Genomic DNA, 26,405 nt, shown 5'->3' with positions numbered 1-26,405 from the left:
AAAATATGGCGATGCAAAAACTAGATTTTACAAAAAAAATGCGTCTTTTAGTGTGTGACAGTGGTATCGCTGTAATTGCACTGACCCGAAGAATAAAGTAGTCTAATCACTTATACCGCACGAGGAACGGCGTAAAAAATAAGCTCTAGGGTTAGGGTTAGGGTTGGGCTAGGGTTAAGGTTAAGGTTGGGCTAGGGTTGGGTTAGGGTTAGGGTTGGGGTTGGGCTAGGGTTAGGGTTGGGCTAAGGTTGTGGTTGGGGTTAGGGTTGGGCTAGGGTTAGGGTTGGGCTAGGGTTGGGGTTGGGGTTAGGGTTTTGGCTAGGGTTAGGGTTGGGCTAGGGTTGCGGTTGGGGTTAGGGTTGGGCTAGGGTTAGGGTTGAGGTTGGGATTAGGGTTGGGCTAGGGTTAGGGTTGGGGCTGTGTTAGGGTTGGGATTTTTTTCAAAAGTAAAAAAAACAAACTGATGATATGGCGACTAGTGTTGAGCGCAAGTGCTCGCTACTTGAGTTTGCATCGGGTGCTCGGGTATGCACCGAGTATCGCGGGAGCTCGAGTGACATGCTCGAGTCTCCGCTCCATATGCTTCGTGGCAAAAAAAAACTTGCGGGGATTGCCTGCCATGCATGAGCGATCCCCGCATGTTTTCTTTTGGGTGTCTAATAACTGTGAAACATGCGGGCGGGGACTGGAGCATGTCACTTGAGCGCGCGCGATACATGGTACATACCCGAGTACCCGATGCGAACTCAAGTAGCGAGCACTTTTGCTCAAGACTAATGACAACTTATTCACTATGATGACCTAATGTTATCAAATTCTGTGTCGTACCTCTGGGTTCAAAATGTTCACTATACCCCTTGATAAAATCCTTGAGGGGAGTAGTTTCCAAAATAGGGTCACTTGTGGGGGGTTTCCACTATTTAGGCACATCAGGGGCTCTCCAAACACGACATGGCGTCCGCTCTCAATTCCAGTCAATTTTGCTTTTCAAAAAGTCACACAGTGCTCCTTCCCTTCTGAACCCTGCCGTGCGCCCAAACACTGTATTTTCCCCACATATGGGGTATTGGCGTACTCAGGAGAAATTTCACAACAGTTTTTGGGGTCCATTTTCTCCTCTTACCCTTGTGAAAATAAAAAAATTGGGGCTAAAACATCATTTTTGTGGAAAAAGTTTGACCTTTTTATTTCCTCGGCTCCATGTTATAAACTTCTGTAAAACACTTGATGGTTCAGGGTGCTCACCACACATCTAGATAAGTTCCCTGATGGGTCTAGTTTCCAAAATGGTGTCACTTGTGGGGGTTTTCCACTGTTTAGGCATAACAGGGGCACATCTGCTAATTATTCAAGCAAATTTTACATTCAAAAAGTCAAATGGTGCTCCTTCCCTTCTGAACCCTGCCGTATGCATAAGCTGTGGTTTTCCCCCACATATGGGGTATCGGCTTACTCAGGAGAAATTGCATAACAAATTGCATGGTGTAATTTCTCCTGTTACCCTTATGAAAATGCAAAATTGGGGGCTGAAAAACATTTTTGTGGGAAAAATGTGAAAATGTTATTTTTACGGCTCAATGTTATAAACGTCTGTGAAGCACCTGGGGGTTCAAGGTACTCACCAAACATCTAGATAAGTTCCCTGAGGGGTCTAGTTTCCAAAATGGTGTCATTTGTGGGGGGTTTCCACTCTTTAGGCACATCAGGGGCTCTCCAAACGCAACATGGCGTCCGCTAATTATTCAAGCAAATTTTACATTCAAAAAGTCAAATGGCTCTCCTTCCCTTCTGAACCCTGTCATGTGCCCAAACAGTGGTTTTCCCCCATATATGGGGCATCGGCATGCTCAGGAGGAATTGCACAACAAATTGCATGGTGCAATTTCTCTTGTTACCCTAATGAAAATGCAAAATTAGAGGCTGAAAACATTTTTGTTGCAAAAATGTGAAAATTTTATTTTTATGGCTCAATGTTATAAACTTCTGTGAAGCATCAGGGGGTTCAAGGTGCTCACCACACATCTAGATAAGTTCCCTGAGGGGTCTAGTTTCCAAAATGGTTTCACTTGTGTGGGGTTTCTACTCTTTAGGCACATCAGGGGCTCTCCAAACCCAACATGGCGTCCGCTAATTATTCAAGCAAATTTTACATTCAAAAAGTCAAATGGCTCTCCTTCCCTTCCGAACCCTGTCGTGTGCCCAAACAGTGGTTTTCCCCCATATATGGGGCATCGGCATGCTCAGGAGGAATTGCACAACAAATTGCATGGTGCGATTTCTCCTGTTACCCTCATGAAAATGCAAAATTAGAGGCTGAAAACATTTTTGTTGCAAAAATGTGAAAATTTTATTTTTATGGCTCAATGTTATAAACTTCTGTGAAGCATCAGGGGGTTCAAGGTGTTCACCACACATCTAGATAAGTTCCCTGAGGGGTCTAGTTTCCAAAATGGTTTCACTTGTGTGGGGTTTCCACTCTTTAGGCACATCAGGGGCTCTCCAAACGCAACATGGCGTCCGCTAATTATTCAAGCAAATTTTACATTCAAAAAGTCAAATGGCGCTCCTTCCCTTCCGAGCACTGCCGTGCGCCCAAACAGTGGTTTTCCCCCACATATGGGGTATCGGCATGCTCAGGAGGAATTGCTCAACAAATTGCATGGTGCAATTTCTCCTGTTACCCTCATGAAAATGCAAAATTAGAGGCTGAAAAACATTTTTGTTGCAAAAATGTGAAAATTTTATTTTTTTGGCTCAATGTTATAAACTTCTGTGAAGCATCAGGGGGTTCAGGGTGCTCACCACACATCTAGATATGTTCCCTGGGGTGGTTGTGTTTCCAAAATGGGGTCACTTGTGGGGGGTTTCTACTGTTTACGCACATCAGGGGCTTTCCAAATGCAACATGGCGTCCGCTAATTATTCAAGCAAATTTTACATTCAAAAAGTCAAATGGCGCTTCTTCCCTTCCGAACCCTGCAGTGCGCCCAAACAGTGGTTTTCCCCCACATATGGGGTATCAGCGTGCTCAGGAGGAATTGCGCAACAAATTTTGGTGTTTTTTAATGATACCCTTGCGAAAATAAAAAAATTGGGGTCTAAAGTAACATTTTTGTGAAAAAAAAGAAATGTTCCTTTTTTTCTTCCACATTCCAAAAATTCCTGTGAAGCACCTGAAGGGTTAATAAAGTTCTTGAATGTGGTTTTGAGCACCTTGAGGGGTGCAGTTTTTAGAATGTTGTCACTTTTGGGTATTTTCCATCATAAAGGCCCCTCAAAGTGACTTCAAATGTGATGTGGTCCTTAAAAAAATGGTTTTGTAAATTTTGTTGTAAAAATGAGAAATTGCTGGTCAATTTTTAACCCTTATAGCTCCCTAAGAAAAAAAAATTTTGGTTCCAAAATTGTGCTGATGTAAAGTAGACATGTGGGAAATGTTATTTATTAACTATTTTGTGTGACATATCTCTCTGATTTAAGGGCATGAAAATTCAAAGTTTGAAAAATCGCTAAATTTTCGCCAAATTTCCGCCAAATAGACGCAAGTGATGTCGAAGAAATTTTACCCCTATCATGAAGTACAATATGTCACGAAAAACAATCTCAGAATCAGGGGGATCCACTGAAGCGTTCCAGAGTAATTACCTCATAAAATGACAGTGGTCAGAATTGTAAAAATTGGCCTGGTGATTAACGTGCAAACCACCTTGAGGGACAACTATGTTTTCATTTAAATCATGAGCACATTTCTATCAGCCACGCCTGCACACTTGGATCTACCCTTTTTATCATGAGAGTAAAGGTTGAAGGTTTTACTTGAGGTTCTTTTCCTTATATATCATTCTGTAATTGCATCTGAACTTTGCCTCCTGAGAGAGAAGACAACTGAATGCTGGTAAACTAACTGGTAAGTTTTTTTATCATTATAATATTATTACAAAACCCATTTCTGACAGTATTTTCCAGTATATATCAGTCATTTCCAATTATTCCTATGGCTCTTGACTATGGTAAGAATTTTGCTTTGCACTTTTTTTAAGGTGTGTTTTTCTTTGCCTTTTTTTCTACCCCTTTTATACAGGTGTTGGCTGTGACTATAGGGAAATATTAAACTCACTACAGTGTACCACTTTGGTGCTAGTTTTCTTAACCTTTGGTGTACTTATTTTTGCAACATACCCTAGATGTTTCCCTATAGGATTTTCTATAGTACTATGAAAAAAACACACACACCTGGAAAAAAAACGCAAAGTAAGAGTAAAGGCATGGCACGGAAATATTTGTAATAAATATGCAATTGGTGTTTTTTTTATGCAAGCCAAAAAGAGAAAACTGCTGCAAAAAAAAATTGTATAAGGTTATCGGCATATGGAGTCTTTTCCAGGCAGATTTGGAATCCCCCTGAAAAAGCATCCCATAAAATGAACATCATTCAGAGCGTTGTAAAATCGACATATCTGTGCACATGTTCCCGCTTGGGTCACTTCTTTTAACCACTTTAGGGTTCGGAAACACTGAAGCAGTGGTTAAAAAAATCCACATTGTCATTCTTCAAGCAGCTTACCAAAATAGAGTGAAAGCTGCCTGAACGATGGAGAAACCATTTCAGGAAATAACTGATGGCATTCAAATGGGCAGCTGCGCATCATACTTCATAAGGTGGAGATTCTCCCCCGTTTGTGACTGCCTCTCTCTTTTTTCTACCCAAAGATCAGGTCCACATGGAAATAAAAAGATCACAGTATTCGCTGGTCAGGTTTATGGACCAAGCGAGTGCATGTAAATACCAGGCACCCTATGTGGACGAGCAGACAGAGGCGGTGATGTCTGCAATTTATAGAGGTGACTGGCTGGATGACTTAGGTGCTCATCTGAACTTAACCTTAAGGCCCCCATACACATTAGGCTAACGTTGGCCAAGCCTACCAATATTAACGGGTTCAATTGTCAGTCTAATGTTTATTTGGGGGGCCCTGACAGATGTCATCTGCGTGACAGTGTGGCAAATCAGGGATGTTCATGGGCGGAGCCGATTTTTTGGCGCAAACACGTTGGAACCCCGAACACGAATTTGAAATGCCGAACAAATTCGCTCAACACTAATTGCCAGTTCTTTTATTCTCTAGAGATATGCCGCAACTAGGGATGTCTGGCACTGGCTCTCTCTTAGAGAACATACAGTGCTTGGTAGAGCGAGTGCTCCTTTGTATGGAAGATAGCTGCTGGGCTAATGATCAGCCGAATTATCATTCAGTCGACAGCTACTTAACTTGTATAGGGGGCTTTAAACCCCTCACAGACAATATATAGCTGCCAGTTATCTCTTCCAATTCACATGCCCTGGAGCCCTCATCTGGAGGTGGCTTATCTCAGGCAGAACAAAAGAATCGGCAGTCCAAAATCGGATAAGTCAGATACTTCTCTCCCACCTGGAAGGCCCCATAGACTTTGGACTGTCACCTGTTGCCAACGATATAGACAGATTGGACCAACGTTAGTCTAATGTATGGAGGCCTTTAGAATATGGGAAGAAATAATCTGCTGCTTCAAGCGATTTCGCCCCTTAATGGATTTCTTGCAGTTTTGTTTAGCCATGCACATTCTGTAGAAATATCTGCAGTAATACATGTAACAAGGAAATGTGCATCACACTCTGCATGTAACCTGCAGATTTTGTTATGAATTCACCGCAGATTCAGGACTGGAAACCTTTTCCGGAATATTATTTATATGTGAATATTTTTTTCTTCTAAATATAATAAAGTTTTTCTTCTTGCAGATTTTACTTTATCCCCAGGTTGAGGAATGAGCAGTATAAGCCCCAGTGATGGTAAGGTCGACTCTTCCTCCTTTTTACAACAATCATATAATTATACTTAGTAAATGATTCTACTCATCTACAATTCACAATCCAATGTCCTAATAAGTAACAGATCTACTGAGAAATGCATTCTTATAGGTCAATACTATGATACGTCTGCTGGCTGCTTTACTTTATAGCTATTTGTGGTAGCACGATGGTTACTGCTGCATGTTTCTCCTGTTTCTGTGAGCAGCCTGCGTGGGGAAAATACACTACCATATCGTGTAGCATGTTTTCCAATTTTCCTTTTTTTTTCTTTCTTTTTAAGATACTATTATCCCACCCCAACAAAAAAGTAACCCAGTATGCTATATTGGGTGGCAGATACATATAGGAGAAAAAATTGTGGCAATAACAGCAGTATTTTTGTGGCATGGACTATTGTTAAATTGAATTAGTAAGTTTTATGCAAGAATAACCTTGTTCTGTATTGTATACATATATGATTATTTTATATATTTTTATTTGTTTTTTTGTTTAAATTCCCTCACTTTACAAAAAATCCATAACCCTAAAAAACTGTTTTGCTACAGCTACAAGCACAAAAACTAAGTTGCGGCATCATCCTGCTGAATTGTTGTGGTGCCTACAGTTGTTAAATTCTACTGGTAAAACAGATCCAAAGCCTTAACTTTCTTTGTACTTTTATTTCATTTTTTTGTACTTTTGTAGTTTTTATTAATTAATCTCCTCAAGTCCCTCCTCCACCTCCTTGAACAAAAATGCAACTCTAAAATGCTATGTTCTGAAGTAGCATGTAGATTCATGACTGGAAACGAAAATGCAGAAACAGCATGTGACATCGTGGTGGGGAGTACTGTTGCCAAATTAAAATATTAAAACAGATATTAAAAATTAAAATTTAACTAGGGATAAGCGAACCCCAACTGTAAAGTTTGCGGTTTGTACCAGACACTTTGTCCGGTGCCAAACTCCGAACACAAACTTTTTTCTGGAAGTCCGTTTTTCTGTTCGCACTGAATAAAGTTTGATGAAAGGCTGCAGAGCAGCCAATCAACAAGCTTTTAGGCTATGGGCACTTCAAAAGCTATCATAACCATGCCAAGTATTGGTGCATAGTGTCATAACTTTTATGATCTGCAACATGTACTAAGGAAAGATAGGGGAAAGCTGTCCCTACAGTAAGACTAAGCTGAATCCCTACGATGTAGCGGGCTGCCTGTTCCTAGCGAACAGACCCGCCTTAGTCCTCGGCTAGTCTGAACGAAGACCTATAGCATAAGGGGAGGGGTCCCTAAGAGAACTAAGGACTGGAACAAAAATGGGACACCTCGTAAACAGAGAAGTTATTGCAGAACACAAAAATACAAACAGACAAAAAGGTACTAGAGGTCCCAGAAGGACCAAGCGAACTGACAGAGATAGGCACCAAAGCACCTGGATAGAAAAACAGTAAACAACATGGAAGTCCAGCACAGCCAGAAGGGCGGAGCTGGAATATAAAGGCCGGTGGTCACATGACCGCAAAACACAAGATGGAAAAAATAAACAGGAGGGTTCTAACAATAACATCCCGGTGTAGAGTGCCATAACAGCCTGGTGTAAAGTGTCCTAACAGCCTGGTGTAGAGTGCTATAACAGCCTGGTGTACAGTGCTATAACAGCCTGGTGTAGAGTGCCTTAACAGCCTGGTGTACAGTGCTATAACAGCCTGGTGCAGAGTGCCTTAACATCCTGGCGTAGAGTGCCATAACAGCCTGGTGTCATGAAATGGCAACAGGGAGACCCCGCAGAATCTCGCTGTTGCCACCACTTATGATGGATCCACACCCCGCCGCTCGACTGATGTCACAATTATGTCAGACGAAGCACGTGGTACGGATCTGCCCTTTGCACCAATGTGATGTTCCACACCCCCCTGAGGGATGCATAAGGTCAGATTGGTACAGCTGTGCACAGACACCCCCTGTCCACATGGCTACAGGAAGGCAGCAGGGAGTGAGGAGCGGAGGCCCACTCGGTCACTGACGTGGCACCATACTCGCCCACAACCCTGACAGGCTGAGAGGCTCCGTTCACTAGTTCCAATGAAGCAGAGCCTGGTCGGCCTGGGAGAGCTGCCACCAGTTTCTATTTGTTATAACGGACTTATATCAGGCTAGAAACCAGCCCGGTAGCTCGTTCGTTGGACCGAACAATATTCGTAAGGTTTGTGGATCGAGATAAAAGAACAGCCCAAGGTTAGTTGCCATAAGGGTGCACTAGTCAAACAGTATATACATAAGGGTTATACATACACAATGGTCAGAGTTGCAAGCACAATAGCATGGGTACAAAAGGTATAAAGGAGTTATTGCGAGTCAATTAAAGGTTAGATGGATGATCTGGCTTTTGGGTGAAAGGCTGCCATATGGGAGGTTTGTGGGCCTTCTTTGTTGTTGCAAGACTTTCCCCACACGACTTGACATCATGACCCCCAAGGAAAAAGACAATGGACCTGGGGCGGCAAGATCTTTTAACCTCTCTGGGTTACTCCCCTTACGGCCCCCGGGCTGGACCTAGATCTCCACCCCTGGCCTCTCTTAGCTAACAAACTCCCAAAACTAAAATGGGCCATACGTCCTTATTGGACAATCCTAGGGAGCAAGTACTGGTGTCATGGGATCCAGCTGGGCCCCTGCTACACGTGGAGACCAAACACAGTGGCCCTAGGGGCTTCTGAAAGGCTGTGCTGCATATCTCCCTATCCTTGCTTGCTGGGCGGTGAAAAAAGGAATGGTGAGATTGGCATAATAGCCTGGTGCAGAGTGCCATAACAGCCTGGTGCAGAGTGCCATAACAGCCTGGTGCAGAGTGCTCTAACAGCCTGGTGCAGAGTGTCATAACAGCTTGTTGCAGAGTGCCATAACTGTTATGATCTACAACATAGGCTAAGGAAAGATGGGGAGAGCTGTCCCTACAGTAAGACTAAGCTGAGCCCCTACGTTGTAGCGGGCAACCTGTTCCTTGTGAACAGACCCGCCTTCGTCCTCGGCTAGTCTGAATGGAGACCTATAGAGAAAGGGAGGGGTCCCTAAAGGAACTAAGGACTGGGACAAAAATGGGACGCCTCCTAACAGAAGATGTTGCAGAGCAAAAGATAAACTGACAAAAAGTACTAGAGGTCCCAGAGGACCAAGCAAACTAGAGAGAGATAGGCACAAAAGCACCAGGCTAGAGAGACAGTCAAAACAACACTGGAGTCCAGCAAAGGCAGAAGGGCGGAGCTGGAATATATAGGCAGCTGGTCATGTGACCGCAAAACACAAGATAGCAAAAACTAACAGGAGGGTTCTAACAGTACCCCCTCTTCTATGAGGATCCTCGGGATCCTCCAGGCCCAGGCCTATCAGGAACCCTCCTGTGGAAAGCTCTGACAAGTCTAGGGGCAGAGATATCATCCGCCCTTACCCAGGAGTTATCCTCGGGACCGAAACCTTTCCAAGCGACGAGATACTGCAATCTCCCTCTATGCCCTCTGGAATTCAGGATACGAGAAATTTCATATTCGCCGTCTTCCACCACCGGAGGAACTGTGACAGTGGCATCCCTATCCGATACATCAGCCGACCCCAATTTGGAGAACGAACCAAAAGACGGATGTCTCCCAGTACAACAAAAAAAGGAGAACACCCAGCAGAGGAGGATGTATGGTTGTTAAGAGCAAATTCTGCGAGTGGCAGAAACTCAGACCACCCCTCTTGATTGTCTGCCACAAAACAACGCAAAAACTGTTCAACATCCTGGTTCTTTCTTTCTGTCTGTCCATTAGACTCAGGATGATACCCAGACGAAAATGACAAATGGACTCCCAACCTTTCACAAAAAGCATGCCAAAAGTGAGCCACAAACTGAGGTCCCCTATCAGAAACAGTGTTGGTGGGAACGCCATGGAGCCTGACAATTTCCTTAACAAACGCCTTAGGGAGTGTCTTAGTGCAGGGTAGCTTAATGAATGGAACCAAATGACACATCTTGCTAAAACGGTCCACGACCACCCAGATGACAGTGAAACCCTCGGACACAGGAAGGTCAGAAATAAAATCCATTGCCAGATGCGTCCAAGGCGCACTAGGAACCTCCAGAGGGCAAAGCAACCCCGCAGCAGGGGTATGGGAAGCCTTTGACCTAGCACACACCGTACATTGACGCACCCACTTGATGACTTCCTTCTGCCACCCAGGCCACCAAAAACTGCGACTGATAAGTCTCTTAGTCTCAGAAATTCCTGGATGACCTGCCAACCGAGACTCATGATACTCCACAAACAAATCTCTCCTAAAGGTTCTAGGCACAAACAACCTCCCATGGGGAGTGTTAGATGGAGCATCATCTTGAGCTTTCAGAATCCCATCTTCCAAAACGGAGTCCAATGCTGCTACCACAACTCCTCCCTGTAAAATGCTCTCCTCTTCCTCGGTACCAACCGTGGGAGAAAAGCTGCGAGATAAAGCATCGGCTTTAACATTCTTAGTACCAGGGATGTAAGTAACAGAAAAATTAAACCGAGAAAAAAAAAGTGCCCACCTAGCTTGACGGGCATTCAAGCGCTTGGCAGCATCCAGATAGATCAAATTTTTATGATCTATGAAAACCTGAATAGGAAATTTAGCACCTTCCAAGAAATGACACCAATATTCAAAGGCGAGTTTAATAGCCAGCAATTCCCGATTACCAACATCGTAATTAAGTTCGGTTTCTGAATTTTTTTTCGAACAAAAAGCACAGGGATGTACTCCATCCTTGTTCTCCTGAGACAAAACTGCACCGACCCCCACCGAAGAAGCATCAACCTCAACCAAAAAAGGCTTGGTCTCATCAGGCTGCATAAGGAAAGGGGCAGAACTGAACCTCTCCTTGAGATACACAAAAGCTTCAATGGCCTCAGTAGTCCACTGGACCGTATTCACACCTTTCCTGATGAGATCGGTCAGTGGCTTAACAATTATAGAAAAATTCTTAATGAATTTCTTGTAATAATTGGCGAAACCCAAAAATCTCTGTATCGATTTCAAACCAATAGGCCTAGGCCATTCCTACACAGCCTGAACCTTCACCGGGTCCATCTCAAAGCCCTCACTGGATATAATGTAGCCCAAAAAACTAATTCTCTGCACAGCGAACTCACATTTCTCCAGCTTAGCAAAAAGTGAATTATCACTCAATAACTGCAAAACTTCACGTACACTCTGCCAATGGGACTCAAGATCTGGTGAATAAATCAGAATGTCATCCAAATACACAACCACATTCTTACCAATCAAAGGTCTCAGGATGACATTAATAAGGTTCTGAAAAAACGCGGGTGCATTGGTAAGACCAAAAGGCATCACCAGATTCTCAAAATGACCTACCAGAGTGTTAAAAGCAGTTTTCCATTCATCACCCTCCTTCATACGTAACAAATTGTATGCCCCCCGGAGATCAATTTTAGAGTACCACTTGGCCCCCACTAACTGGTTAAACAAGTCAGGAATTAACGGCAATGGGTAAAAATTGCATACGATAATCTTATTAATTTCACGAAAGTCCAGACATGGACGTAAACCCCCGTCCTTTTTTTTAACAAAGAAAAATCCAATGGCCACAAGCGACTTAGAAGGTCTAATGTGACCAGCAGCCAAGCTCGTCTGTATGTATTCCTCCAAGGCCTCTCTCTTAGGGATAGTCAGATTAAATAAGCGACTCTTGGGAAGAGTAGCTCCAGGAACAAATTCAATGGTGCAATCATAGTCCCTATGAGGAGGTAAAACTTGCGACTCCTCCTCTGAAAAAAACTTCCAAAAATCCTGAATAGGAACAGGTAATTCCCCTTTTTCCACAGCCGCAATGCGACCATTACAACACTTATCATAGCACTTAGGACTCCAAAACTTAATCTCATTAGTAGACCAGTCCAGTAAAGGATTGTGCAGTTTTAACCAAGGCAAACCTAAAACGACTGGAGAGGGTAAATTATTTAATACCACCAAGTCCAAAATTTCTTGGTGAATACCATTGATAGTGAGGGGAAATGCCGCAGCCTTGTGAGTAATACATTTCAAAGGAGTGTTATCAATTGCAATCACAGAAATAGGTGATGACAAAGGTTTGGATTCCAATTTAAGTTTTTCCAAAAACCCTTATCAATCACATTAAGTGTTGAACCACAATCCACAAATACCTGAAATTCAATCAAATCTTCCTACAATGAGGTACTCCCTGAAAGAAATACACCCTTAGAGCTCAAACAAGCAATACGGGCGTAACTGACCTTTTTTTTTTTATTTACTTAAACGAAGCTCACAGTTCTTAATCAAATGGTCAGTTTTACCACAATAAAAACACAATCCCTTGGAAAACCTGCGGTCTCTTTCCTGAGAGTGGAGTGACATCGCCCCAACCTCCATCGGTTCTCCACCGTCCGAGCAGACCCTCTGGGGACTAGGAGCTGCCATTGCAGGAATTTTTTCATCATTAACCCTGGCACGCAGTCTCCTGTCCACACGTGTAGCTAATTGCATGGCTTCCTGCAAGGTCTCAGGTGCTGGAAATGCAATCAGCGAATCCTTAACCCTTTCACTTAGACCAGCAAGAAAAAAACATTTTAACACCGAATCATTCCATTTCACTTCTGAGGACCACCTTCTGAAGTGTGTACAATAATTTTCAACATCACCTGAACCCTGCTTCAAACGTCTCAGTTCTGTCTCAGCAGATGAGACTCGATCAGGATCGTCATACAATAGCCCCATAGCAGAAAAAAATCCTCCACTGACCTAAAACACGGATCATTAGGTTGGAGAGAAAAGGCCCACCCCTGTGGTTCCTTGCGCAAAAGTGACATGATAAACCCAATGCGCTGTGATTCATTCCCAGAGGACCTTGGTCTCAAACGATAATATAATAAACAAGCATTTTTAAAGGAAAAAAAATCTTGTTGTTTACCATAAAAAATATCAGGCAGTCCTACCTTTGGTTCCACAAAATGTGCTCCAGGACAGCTACTCATGTGTTGCCGGAGCTCGGACACCTCCAGAGACAATCCCTGCAGGCTTTGAGCCAAATCTTGAACAGAAACCATACTGATCCCCGGATTTCTTTCCTTAAAATTTTTGTTTGGGCTGGACTTACTGTTATGATCTGCAACATAGGCTAAGGAAAGATGGGGAGAGCTGTCCCTACAGTAAGACTAAGCTGAGCCCCTACGTTGTAGGGGGCAACCTGTTCCTTGTGAACAGATCCGCCTTCGTCCTCGGCTAGTCTGAACGGAGACCTATAGAGAAAGGGAGGGGTCCCTAAAGGAACTAAGGACTGGGACAAAAATGGGACACCTCCTAACAGAAGATGTTGCAGAGCAAAAGATAAACTGACAAAAAGTACTAGAGGTCCCAGAGGACCAAGCAAACTAGAGAGAGATAGGCACAAAAGCACCAGGCTAGAGAGACAGTCAAAACAACACTGGAGTCCAGCAAAGCCAGAAGGGCGGAGCTGGAATATATAGGCAGCTGGTCACGTGACCGCAAAACACAAGATAGCAAAAACTAACAGGAGAGTTCTAACAATAACAGCCTTTTGCAGAGTGCCATAACAGCCTGGTGCAGAGTACTCAAACAGCCTGGTGCAGAGTGTCCTAACAGCTTGGTGCAGAGTGCGCTAGAGTACAGCAGGGAGAAGTTAAACTATAAATTAAAATATAACTTTTAATAATATTTTAAAAAATGGACCTAAGACATTAGACCAATTACAGTACTCTGCACAAGGCCGTATTAGGTCACTGTGCACCAGGCTGTATTAGGTCACTGTCCACCAGGCTGTATTACGGGTACTCTGCACTAGGCTGTTAAAGCACTCTACACCAGGCCGTTATTTGGACTGGGAGAATACAACACCAAACATAGATATGATTCCTTAGAGTTTGTAAGGTGGCCACACAAAAAGGACAAATCCGGGGTGTCACCCGGTAATCCGACGCCAAGGAAAATCCAACTACAGTCTTTAGACAAAGTCCTCAAATCTAGCAGGGCGGCAAGACGTCACAATCCTAAGTGGCAACTGATCTCCAGTCTCCATACATGGCACCGGGACCTGGCCTCAGTAACAGATTCTAGCCCTTCATATGGCATAGCATCAACAAACAAACCAAACATGTGGCTTATTTTTCTCCTCTTGGGATTAGCCCTTTGGTTGGGCAGAGATACTCACACCCCACCCCTTTAAACATTTACTACAAGTAACTCAAAGAATGAAGAATCTTCCAGAACTCCAGTCTCCTGCAGGTCTGCAGAGTTGTGTATTTAAGGGAAACCCCCTGCAGAGAGGAACAAAGTATGGTCCATGAAAACAGGCTGAGGGGTAACACTCTGTCACAGATCATACTACCTATTCCATTGTCTCAGGTAATCTGACATCTATGTCTGTGGAGAAGCTGAAGGGGGTCCTTTAGGGGGCTAAGAAAGATGGCCTTATTAGTCAAGAAGAACTCACATTCCTCTTCATTCGGCACCCAGTCATGATTACCTTTTATGCCCTACCTAAATTACACAAGGGGTGTACGCCCGGTAAAGGGAGACCCATCGTGTCAGGGATTGGGAATGTGGGCCATAACATTGGCACCTATCTGGATCACATACTAAGACCATTTGTGAGCACACTCCCATCCTATATCTCCTTCGCAAATTGGAAGGGGTTCCCATTGAACCAGGTGTCATGCTAGCTAGTAGTGACATATAGGCACTTTATTCATCAATCCCACATGACTCGGGCATTAGAGGCGTCAAACAATTCCTGGGAGCCAGAGGTTGCCAATATCTACCACATAATGAGTTTGTTCTTACCCTCCTCGACTTTGGATTAAGGAACAATTATTTTACCTTCGATGGTAAAACCCACCACCAGCTCAGGAGCATGGCAATGGGCAAACCATGTGCACCCAGCTACGCCATTCTGTTCTCATAAATTTATGGGTAAAGTTTATCAATGATGTCTCTATTTTATGGAGAGATACCAGAGATGTCTTCAAATCTTTTGTTAAGTTACTCAGCATGAATGACATTAGTATTAGCTTCACTTATGAAATTGAGGTCAAGACCCTACCTTTCTTAGTTGTTGTGATTACAAAGTCAGGGATAGGGGATGTCTTGAACTCTTCCATCTATCATAAACCAACACAGGGGCGGACATATCATTGGTGCGACCTGTGCAGCCGCACAGGGGCCCAAGAGCTAAGGGGGCCCATTGTGACCTCCAAAGGAGGTGGAATTGTGTGCTATGATGAACTATTGGACTGCAAAGGGCCCATATATTGTTCTTGCACATGGGCCCTTTTCTTTCTGTATCCGCCAGTGAACCACCTTCTACCAATTCATTGTTCAGATGGAATTGTTTTCATCCTTACTCTCAGAAAAAAGGCATTCCTAAAGGCCAATACCTCAGGCTGAGACGCAATTGCTCTGATGTAAAAGATTTAAGAACTAAATTGGATGATTTAAGACAGAGGTTCACAATGAGGGGTTACCCTGACTGGGTGCCAAGGGAGGCTTTTCATCATGCATGTAGACAGGAAAGAGATGGCCTGCTAATACCCCGTGAGAGGACAACCAATGCAGAAAAAATTATTTGCCTCATATCTACTTTTGATAATGGAGCCCTGAAGGTGAGAGAAATTAAAAAAAAAACACTGAAGCATACTTCAGATGGATGGGGAGATTGTGAACGTTATTGGCGCTTCTTCCCAGATCACATATCGAAAGAGCAAATCTTTAGGTGATCGTGTGGTGCACAGTCACTTCACACCACCTCCTACTGCCAGAACTTGGTTATCAGAAAAACCTGGTGGCTCTTTTAGGTGTGGCATGTGTGTGGCATGTGAGTGTTTTCAAATGGTGAAATACTTCAGTAATAACATCAATGGTGAACATTCCAGGTTAAAGACTTTATCAACTGTAAAACCAAGGGGATTATATACTGTTGCGGCAAAACATACATTGGAAAAACAATCTGGGAGTTTAGAAGGAGGACATCTGTAATGATAGGGATACACCTTTGGCAATGCCAAATGTAATCAGGTTCATGGGTATCGACAAGGTCAAACCACCCAAAAGGTGAAGGGACTTTGATAAAATTACAGAGAGAATCCTGAAGGATTTTTCATCCAATTACTTCCCTGCTTCTTATTGGTCCCTATAGAATTAAGGGCTATACCTTGGATATTTAGCCCTCTTTGCTGTTAGTAAGTTAAATGTATATGGGAGTGAGCATTAGAAGTACCTTCCCTGGGCTAAAACGGTACCGTGGTTGCTGTGGATACTAGAGTATTTGTGCTCAAGCCAGATATACCCTGTGGTATCCTGCGTTCCACTGACAGGAAGCCACATCATGAGAGGGCGGTCTACACCTCCTGAATGCGGCAACCGCGGTCAGGAGCTCCATTAGCAGACCGGAAGTTACTTCTGCAGACCGGAAGTGACACAGCGCTCTGGTGCATGTGTTCCACCATTAGGGTTCTGCGGTCTAGTGATGGGAAATGACTTAGGATGCCGGCTACATGGAGTGTAAGCATATTTAGAGATAAATTCTCACTGAATAGGGTGCTCTGACCACTATTCTCATATGGGTACTGACACAGCACTTAGCTCTGTGCCACTGCCGGAGCTTTATCTATATTCTGTATTTTGTGTACCCCTATAATCTTCAAACTCCCCCGATGATCTCTCCACATGGAGGGGGAAACACATAGGGAGGCTACATGTATATTTATGGGTAACTAACATTAGGCACACTTGGGGACTGCCATTGTGAGGACGGTAGCAATGCAGGGGTACAACAGGGTACTGTAAAAATATCTTCTCCCTCCTTATATCATACTAGATGGTGGCCCGATTCGAACGCATCAGGTATTCTAGAATAGGTATGCGACCGACGGGGCGCAATTAGCAGAGCGGCGTTTAAATTTGGCGCCCAAATCGCTGATTGGTCGCGTTAGGCAACCGCAACCAATCAGCAAAGCGGTGTTTAAATTTGGCGGCAATATCGGTGATTGGTCGCGGGCGGCGGCCGCGACCAATCTGCGAACCGTGTTAGTGAGGACTGGAGAGCGTGTTTAAATTTGGCACCAAAATCGCTGATTAGTCCCGACCAATCAGCAGAGCGGTGTTTAAATTTGGCGCAAGTACTGCTGATTGGTCGCAGCCGCCGACCGCGACCAATCAGCAGAGCGATACAGAGCGGGGTTTAAATTTGGCACCAAAATCGCTGATTGGTCGCCGGCCGCGACCAATCAGCAGAGCGGTGTTTAAATTTGGCGCCAAAATCGCTGATTGGTCGAGGCCGCCGGCCGCGACCAATCAGCGATTTTGGCGCAAAATTTAAACAATGCTCTGCTGATTGGTCGCGGCCGGCAGACGCGACTAATCAGCGACTTTGGGGCCAAATTTAAACCCCGCTCTGCATCGCTCTGCTGATTGGTCGCGGTCGCCGGCCTCGACCAATCAGCAGAACGTTGTTTAAATTTGTCGCCAATCTCGCTGATTGGTCGCGGATGGCGGCCGCGACCAATCAGCAGAGGGGTGTTTAAATTTGGCTCCAAAATCGCTGATTGGTCGCGGCCGGCGGCCGCGACCAATCAGCGAACCGTGTTAGTGAAGAATGGAGAGCGTGTTTAAATTTGGCACCAAAATCGCTGATTAGTCGCGACCGCGACCAATCAGCAAAGAGGTGTTTAAATTTGGCGACAATACTGCTGATTGGTCGCGACCGAGACCAATCAGCAGAGCGATGCAGAGCGGGGTTTAAATTTGGCGCCAAAATCACTGATTGGTCTCGGCCAGCGTCCGCGACCAATCAGCAGAGCGTTGTTTAAATTTGGCGCCTAGCTCGCTGATTGGTCGCGGCTGGCATCCGCGACCAATTAGCACAGCAGTGTTTAAATGTGGCGGCAAGATCGGTGATTGGTCGCGGCCGCTATTTAAATGTGGCACCCAAATCGGTGATTGGTCGCGGGCAGCGGCCGCGACCAATCAGCAGAGCGGTGTTTAACTTTAGCGCCAGATCACTGATTGGTCGCGTGCGGAGAGCGCGACCAATCAGCGAATCGTATTGGTGAGGAGCGGGCAGCGGAATCGTATTAGTGAGGACCGGGGAGCGCCGCTGCCTGTGCGGATTCTTCCGCTGCGAGAACCCGGGACATGAGCGACTGCTCGCAGCAGAAGTATCCCGACCCGCAGCGCCGCTCCCCGGTCTTCCCTTCACACCCTAGCCGCTGATCTCCCCACAGTATCCGCATGGTGTTACAAAGGTCCGGACACTTGTGTTAAAAATCGCTGATTGGTCGCCGACGCTGGGCGCGACCAATCACAGATTTTGGCGCCACATTTAAATAGCGTCCGCGACCAATCAGTACAGCGGTGTTTAAATGTGGAGCCAAGATCGGTGATTGTTCGCGGCCGATATTTAAATTTGGCCTCCAAATCGGTGATTGGTCGTGGGCAGCGCCAGCGACCAATCAGCGATTTTTAACACAAATGTCCGGACCTTTGTAACACCATGCTGATACTGTGGGGACATCAGCGGCTCGGGTGTGAAGGGAGGACCGGGGAGCGGCGCTGCGGGTCGGGATACTTCTGCTGCGAGCGCCCGCTCATGTCCCTGGTTCTCGCAGCGGAAGTATCCGCACAGGCAGCGCCGCTCCCCGGTCCTCCCTTCACACCCTAGCCGCTGATGTCCCCACAGTATCCGCATGGTGTTACAAAGGTCCGGACATTTGTGTTAAAAATCGCTGATTGGTCGCTGGCGCTGCCCGCGACCAATCACCAATTTGGGCGCCAAATTTAAATATCGGACGTGACCAATCACCGATCTTGGCTCCAGATTTAAACACCGCTGTGCTGATTGGTCGCGGCCGATATTTAAATTTGGCGCCCAAATCGATGATTGGTCGCGGGCAGCACCAACGACCAATCAGCGATTTTTAACACAAATGTCCGAATCTTTGTAACACCATGCGGATACTGTGGGGACATCAGCGGCTAGGGTGTGAAGGGAGGACCGGGGAGCGGCGCTGCGGGTTGGGATACTTCTGCTGCGAGCAGTTGCTCATCTCCAGGCTTCTCGCAGTGGAAGTATCCGCACAGGCAGCGGCGCTCCCCGGTCCTCACTAATACGATTCCGCTCCCCGCTCCTCACCAATATGATTCGCTGATTGGTCGCGCTCTCCGCACGCGACCAATCATTGATCTTGGCGCTAAAGTTAAACACCGCTCTGCTGATTGGTTGCGGCCGCTGCCCGTGACCAATCACCGATTTGGGCGCCACATTTAAATAGCGGCCGCGACCAATCAGTACAGCGGTGCTTAAATGTGGAGCCAAGATCGGTGATTGGTCGCGGCCGATATTTAAATTTGGCGCCCAAATCAGTGATTGGTCGCGGGCACCGCCAGCGACCAATCAGCGATTTTTAACACAAATGTCCGGATCTTTGTAACACCATGCGGATACTGTGGGGACATCAGCGGCTAGGGTGTGAAGGGAGGACCGGGGAGCGGCGCTGCGGGTCGGGATACTTCTGCTGCGAGCACCCCCTCATGTCCCGGGTTCTCGCAGTGGAAGTATCCGCACAGGCAGCGCCGCTGACATCCATGCGGCTAGGGTGTGAAGGGAGGACCGAGGAGCGGCGCTGACATCCAATTGGTCGCGGCCGCTATTTAAATGTGCCGCACAAATCGTTGATTGGTCGCGGTCTTGGCCCGTGACCAATCACTGATCTTGCGGCTAAAGTTAACCACTACTGTGCTGATTGGTCGCGGCCGATATTTAAATTTGGCGCCCAAATCGGTGATTGGTCGCGGGCAGCGTCCGCGACCAATCAGCACAGCGGTATTTAACTTTTGCGCTAAGATCAGTGATTGGTCGGGTCCGAAGACCGCGACCAATCATCGAATTGTCTTGGTGAGGACCGGAGAGCGGCGCTGCCTGTGCGGCTACTTCCGCTGCGAGAACCCGGGACATGAGCGGGCGCTCGCAGCAGAAGTATCCCGACACGCAGCGACGCTCCCCGGTCCTCCCTTCCGCATGGATGTCAGTGACGCCGGCGGTCCTTCCGCTGCTACCGGCCGGGACATGAGCGCCTCGCGGCGCTCATCTCCCGGCTGCAACGCCGCTGAGCTCCGTCCCGCAGATGAGCCGCTAACGGCCGCCATCTTTTTTCTGAAATCCCGCGGCGCTGATTGGCCGCTGCCGGACCAATCAGCGACGCAGGATTTCCTGGACAGACAGACAGACAGACAGACAGACGGGATAAGACAATTATATAGTAGATACATACAGTGGGTACAGAAAGTATTCAGACCCCTTTAAATTTTTCACTCTTTGTTTCATTGCAGCCATTTGGTAAATTCTAAAAAGTTCATTGTTTTTTCTCATTAAACTACACTTGCACCCCATCTTGACTGAAAAAAACACAGAAATGTAAAAGTTTTTGCAAATTTATTAAAAAAGAAAAACTGAAATATCACATGGTCATAAGTATTCAGACCCTTTGCTCAGTATTGAGTAGAAGCACCCTTTTGAGCTAGTACAGCCATGAGTCTTCTTGGGAATGATGCAACAAGTTTTTCACACCTGGATTTGGGGATCCTCTGCCATTCTTCCTTGCAGATCCTCTCCAGTTCTGTCAGGTTGGATGGTGAACGTTGGTGGACAGCCATTTTTAGTTCTCTCCAGAGATGCTCATTTGGGTTTAGGTCAGGGCTCTGGCTTGGCCAGTCAAGAATGGTCACAGAGCTGTTCTGAAGCCACTCCTTTGTTATTTTAAGTATGAGCTTAGGGTCATTGTCTTGTTGGAAGGTGAACCTTCGGCCAAGTCTGAGATCCAGAGCACTCTGGAAGAGGTTTTCATCCAGGATATTTCTGTACTTGGCCGCATTCATGTTTCCTTCAATTGCAACCAGTCGTCCTGTCCCTGCAGCTGAAAAACATCCCCGTAGCATGATGCTGCCACCACCATGTTTCACTGTTGGGATTGTATTGGTTGGTGATGAGCAGTGCCTGGTTTTCTCTGCACATACCACTCAGAGTTATCACTAGTGATGAGCGAGCACTAAAATGCTCGGGTACTCGTTGCTCGGGTCGAGCAAATTGGAATACTAGGGTGCTCGACCCGAGCAACGAGCCCAATGTAAGTCTATGGGAAATGCGAGCATTTTTCAGGTGGCTCCCCTTGGCGGTCTGCAGAGGGTCTAAAAATTGCCCAAATCGATGGTAACTGTGTCACCCAGGGAGACATAGGGGACTCGGTACCCAGGCCATTTTACCTTGCTTAGGATGTCACGGCAGTTGGCTCCAGGGCCCGTACTCTGGGCTCTCTCTTGAAAAAGGTTTTTTTTAGTGTATAGTTTGTTTCGTGACGCCACCTGTGGTTTCTGGTAAAAGATACCAGCGCTGCTTCAGACCTCTGGGGTGGCTGATAGGGCAGCTGAGTTGGAACGGCTCCCCACAGGTGGAGCGGGCCCCAGGGCAGTGTAGTATAGATGATGGTGATGCTGGAGCTTCTGGTGCTGGAGAGATGGCGCAGCGGAAATAACTGACGGAGGCAGTGAAGAGCAGTCATCCGAGTTTACTCACAGTTCTGTTCAAGTTCCTCAGGTACACTGTACGGGTGTTAGCCTCCCGCGTCGCACTGCGTCTACCAGATAAGGGGTCCAGCACTTTCTCAAGTATATCAGGAGCGCTTGATGGAACCCCGCTTTCTTTATATTCCTTACTAGACTGACTTCTCGCGCCGGGTCTTCTCCCTCCAGCCCTGTGCTTCCTCACACACAGTCCCGATCGGGTGCTCTGAAGTCCCTCTGAGAAACCTGGAGTTCCCGGACCTACTTGATGCCCTTCACGGTGACTAGGGTGAGACTGTGGCAACTGCACCATGGAAGTGCAGAAGCCTCCGGTTTTCCAGCCGAGACCTGGAGTAACACGGCTGGTCCAGGGACCGGTTCCCTTCTTGCGGCCTGATCCCTCTGACACTTGGCAGACTCGGGCGTACGGGTGCCATCCTGCACTCACCGTACCCCCAGGGATCCCATCTGTAATGGAGCCTTTCTCCTCGTCTCCCCTCCTGGGCCTCTCTTACTAGGCCCCACTTATGGAGCAGAGCTCCTGAAGAGACTCTGCTCCCCTCCTCTCCTTACTGAATCCACACTGACTCACTGTCCTGCCACCCTAAGATAACTTCCCTTTATATACCTCCTATTATGGTGCTCCCCTACTCTACATCTTCCACCCACACCCACTACTGGTTCCCCCTCTCTTTGGTTCCCCCTACTCCAGCCAGGGACAGGGCTCAGCAGAAACACAGTGCTTCTTGCCCTTCCAGCCGGCCTGGAGTAGTGTAGTGTTGAATGCGGGTGTTGGGGCTCCTGGCAGCACTCCCTCCTTACCTGAGAGAAGGAGATACCACACCTCTGGATGAGGTGCAGTACCTCTGTGGCGACTGAACCCTCAGGGGCACCACAGAACAGTGCTCAAATGACATGGGAACAGCATGGGGAAGACCCCTGAGAGCATTTCTGACTCCCAGGTCACTGCTGTCAACAACGTTGTCAGAGTATTACACCACTTTTACGGACTCACAATAAAACATACAAAAACAGAACCAAAATGGATTTTCCTGGGAAATATATTAAGGAACATCCTTTCCAGGGTAATGACTTGTATATAAGGCAAAATAAATAAACAAAACCAAAAATACTCCTCCACACCTTGGGCTATGTTCACACGTAGCGTTTTTGATGCGTTTTTGCACTTTTGCATTGCTTTCAACAAAGACAAATGCATTCACTGGGAAATGTCATATTAACATTTTACAACCTTATCTGGCCATGTGGTGTGTGACACATCATAAGACACATTCATACAGTGCTGAAAAGATATGGGAACAGCATGGGGAAGACCTCTGGAAGCATTTCTGACTCACAGGTCACTGCCTAAAAGTGTGCCCATCATAAGTGATCCTTGGCGCATGCGAAGATGCCTCCCGCCATGCACCTGTCGTTGCAGACTTGCAACAATCACCGTCCACGTCCTTGTCCCAATGCAGCGTTCAGTTCTCCCTACCCCATTCCTTGGAATGCAAGCGCAAGTATGCAGCCAGCCACCCATCCACCCATAGGCTGCAATATTATACTGCCAAATTTTTGACAGCTACTTGCACTTGAAATGTGGCCTTTTAGGCTTGTGGAGGCAAAAGCTTTTCATAACCTCATGCCGGCGGCGCCCGGGTGTCCATACTCGGTCCCCAGCCACCATTGTTTCTCCCGATGTCGTCTCCGCCTTCCACAAGCACGGGTCCCACAACATTACCCATGTCCTCCCCAGTACACTTACTGGGAAGGACCGCCTTACCACAAACACGTGGACAGGTGAATGTGGCCAGGGACGGTACGGAGCCAGTCCACAGCTTTTTTTGCTGAGAGTTGTATTTAGCTCAGTGAAAGGACTGGCATAGAGGGAAACCGTATCTACTCTGGGTGTCATTTCTCTGTCATCAGGTTCCGCCCATTGTCACACACGACCATGCCTGGCTGTATGTTCAGCGGTGAGAGACACAGATCAGGCTGCTGTGTCACAGCTTTCAACAACTCTGCAGCGCTGGGCGGTTTGTCAATTAAGCATGTTATCTTCAGCACAGCCTGTTGCCGCTTGGCCAAGGCAGTGCTGCAGTGCTGTCAGCTTGTGACTGATGTGGTCATTTCGAAGATGGAGGAGGAGGTGCAGGAGCTGAACAATGTGATTACATTGAGGTGAACTTGGTGACGCTGTTTTTTATGCTAAAGAAAGATCCTATTGTTTGTTTTTTTTTATGTTATTTTTTAAGACAAATGCATTCACCGGGAAATGTTATTTAAACATTTTACAACCTTATCTGGCAATGTGGTGTGTGACACACCATCAGACGGCCCTTACTATTCTTAAAAGGCCAGCAGTTGGCCCTCTCTATTGTTAGAGAGCCATCAGCCGGCTATGCTTTGTCGTTCCCATTAGTAACAAGTGGGTCTCCTAAACTGTTATTGCATATCCAGTGACTGCAAGGGCTACCAAAAATTTGGACGCAACCCAATACCCCTTTGAAGAGACCTAGAGGAGGGTCTCAGTAAAAAAAAGTTCCCATTATAAAGGAGCAGGTCTCCTATAGTGGTAATGCCAATGCTGTGACTGCAAGGGCTGCCAAAATTTGGGAAAAACCCCACTAAGAATTTAAAGACACATAGAGCAGGGCCACAGTAATGACAAATTTCCATTAGAAAGGAAAGAGTCTGCTATACAGTTATAGGGCATGCAGTGAGTCCAATGGCTGAACAATTTTAGGAAAAACCCCACTAAGAATTTAAAAATACATAGAGCAGGGACACAGTAACAAGGTACGACAAATTTCCATTAGTAAGGAGAGAGTCTGCTATACAGTTATAGGGTATGCAGTGAGTCCAACGGCTGACCAAATTTAGGAAAAACCCGACTAACAATTTAAAGAGACATAGAGCAGGGCCACAGTAATGACAAATTCCCATTAGAAAGGAGAGAGTCTCCCATAGTGTTGGCCTATGCAGTGAATGCAAGGGCTGCCAAAAATTTGAAGGCACTTCAATGCCCCTTGGAAGAGACGTGGAGGAGGGCCTCATAAAAAAATGTTCCCATTAGAAAGGAGCGGGCCTCCTATACTTGTAGTGCCCATGCACAAGTGTATGGGCTGACAAAAATTTACCCCTGGGGGGTATACATGAACATACTGTATAAAAATTTTTTTTACGGGCATCATAAACACCCTTTAAAAAAATTATGTTGGTATTTCATCACGGACCACAGTCACCCTGGTGATATGGTGGTGGAGGATGAGGAGAAGGAGGAGGACAAGATCAAATAGCCCAAATCAGGAAGCGTATACCCATATGTGGGCGTGAAAAGGTGCATATGATTACACCACCCAAGAAAAGACACTGGATTTGAGTTTATGTTACGCTGCTATCATTTGGTGGTGTTGAGAAGTCTGGCCCAATCCAGCCCTTGTTCATTTTTATAAGAGTCAGCCTATCAGCATTTTCAGTTGACAGGCGGATGCGCTTATCAATTATATTTCCACCAGCGGCACTAAAAACCCGCTCTGATAAAACGCTGGCGGCAGGGCAGGCCAGGACCTCCAAGGCATAGAGAGCCAGTTCATTCCACGTATCCAGCTTGGACACCCAATAATTATAAGGCACAGAGGAATCATGGAGGACGTTGGCGCGGTCGGCAAGGTACTCCCTCAGCATCTTCCAAAACTTTGCACTCCTTGTAAGAGTACCCTGCGCCTCTGGGCCTGTGCGATGGGAGGGTCTGAGAAAACTCTCCCAGAACTTTGACAGTGTTCCCCTGCCTCTGCTGGATTGAAGTTGTGTCTGTCTCGCCTGTACTCCTTGGTTGTCCACCGAAGTGTGCCCTCTACCGCCAGCATTTTCAGATGGGAATTTTTTTAATAGTTCCGCAATAAGGGCCTTCTGGTTCAGCCCCATTTTTGTAGACCTGTCCACCTCAGGAATAAGAGATATAAAGTTCTCCTTGTAGCGTGGGTCTAGAAGTGTCACCAAACAGTAATGACTGTCACCCAAAATTTTGAGTACGCGAGGGTCATGGGAAAGGCAGCGTAGCATAAACTCAGCCATGCGTGCCAGACTACTAACTGGCAAGACTTACGTGTCCTCACCAAGAGGATGACTGACCATACTCTCCTCCTCCTCCTCCTCTCTGTCCTCTGGCCATCCACGCTGAATAGACGGTATGACAGCTGTGCAGGTAGTACCGTCTATAGTGCACTGATGTGGTCATTTCGGAGATGGAGGCTGAAGAGGAGGAGGAAGCTGAGGAGGATGAGGTGCAGGAGCTGTAGACCGCTGTGACAACCCTGATTGAACTAGGGCTTGCAATCCTTGACGTGTTCCGTCCCAAGGTCCGACTGGGTCCCGGCTTCTACTATGTTAACCCAGTGTGCCGTCAACGAGATGTACCGTCCCTGCACACAAGTTCTTGTCCACGTGTCCATGGTTAGGTGGACTTTCCCGGTAACTGCGTCGTTGAGAGCACGGCTAATGTTTTGGGACACGTGCTTGTGTAATGCGGGGACGGCACACCGGGAGAAATAGTGGCAGCTGGGGACCGAGTAAAATTTCTTCGACATCACTTGCCTTTATCTGTGAAAAAAATGGAAATGTGGCAAAAATTTTGAAATTTTCGCAATTTTCAAACTTTGAATTTCCATGACCTTCAATCAGAGAGATGTGTCACACAAAATAATTAATAAATAACATTTCCCACATGTCTACTTTACATCAGCACATTTTTGGAACCAAAATATTTTTTTGTTAGGGAGCTATAAGGGTTAAAAATTGACCAGTGATTTCTCCTTTTTACAACAAAATTCACAAAACCATTTTTTAGGGAACACATCACATTTGAAGTGACTTTGAGGGGCCTTTATGACAGAAAATACCTAAAAGTGACACCATTCTAAAAACTACACCCCACAAGGTGCTCAAAACCACAT

The 26,405-nt window shown here is 46.2% G+C and overlaps 1 protein-coding gene across 3 annotated transcripts in view; it reads left to right on the top strand.

Moving 5' to 3' along the window:
* Positions 1-3,778: 3,778 nt before the first annotated feature.
* Positions 3,779-26,405, top strand: part of LOC141153993 (uncharacterized) — an 802,172-nt gene continuing 779,545 nt past the window's right edge. For all 3 annotated transcript variants that reach the window (XM_073639352.1, XM_073639353.1, XM_073639351.1), the window contains exons 1-2: positions 3,779-3,907; positions 5,780-5,830. In XM_073639352.1, coding sequence (XP_073495453.1) covers positions 5,806-5,830 — 25 coding nt within the window. In that variant the 5' untranslated portion in view covers positions 3,779-3,907; positions 5,780-5,805. The remainder of the gene's footprint in view (positions 3,908-5,779; positions 5,831-26,405) is intronic.

This window comes from Phyllobates terribilis, unplaced genomic scaffold (assembly GCF_046119375.1).
Source record: "Phyllobates terribilis strain yellow unplaced genomic scaffold, ASM4611937v1 Scaffold_7__3_contigs__length_470593459, whole genome shotgun sequence".
In the NCBI taxonomy this organism is placed as follows: Eukaryota; Metazoa; Chordata; class Amphibia; order Anura; family Dendrobatidae; genus Phyllobates; species Phyllobates terribilis.
This window is presented reverse-complemented; position numbering and strand designations above follow the sequence as displayed.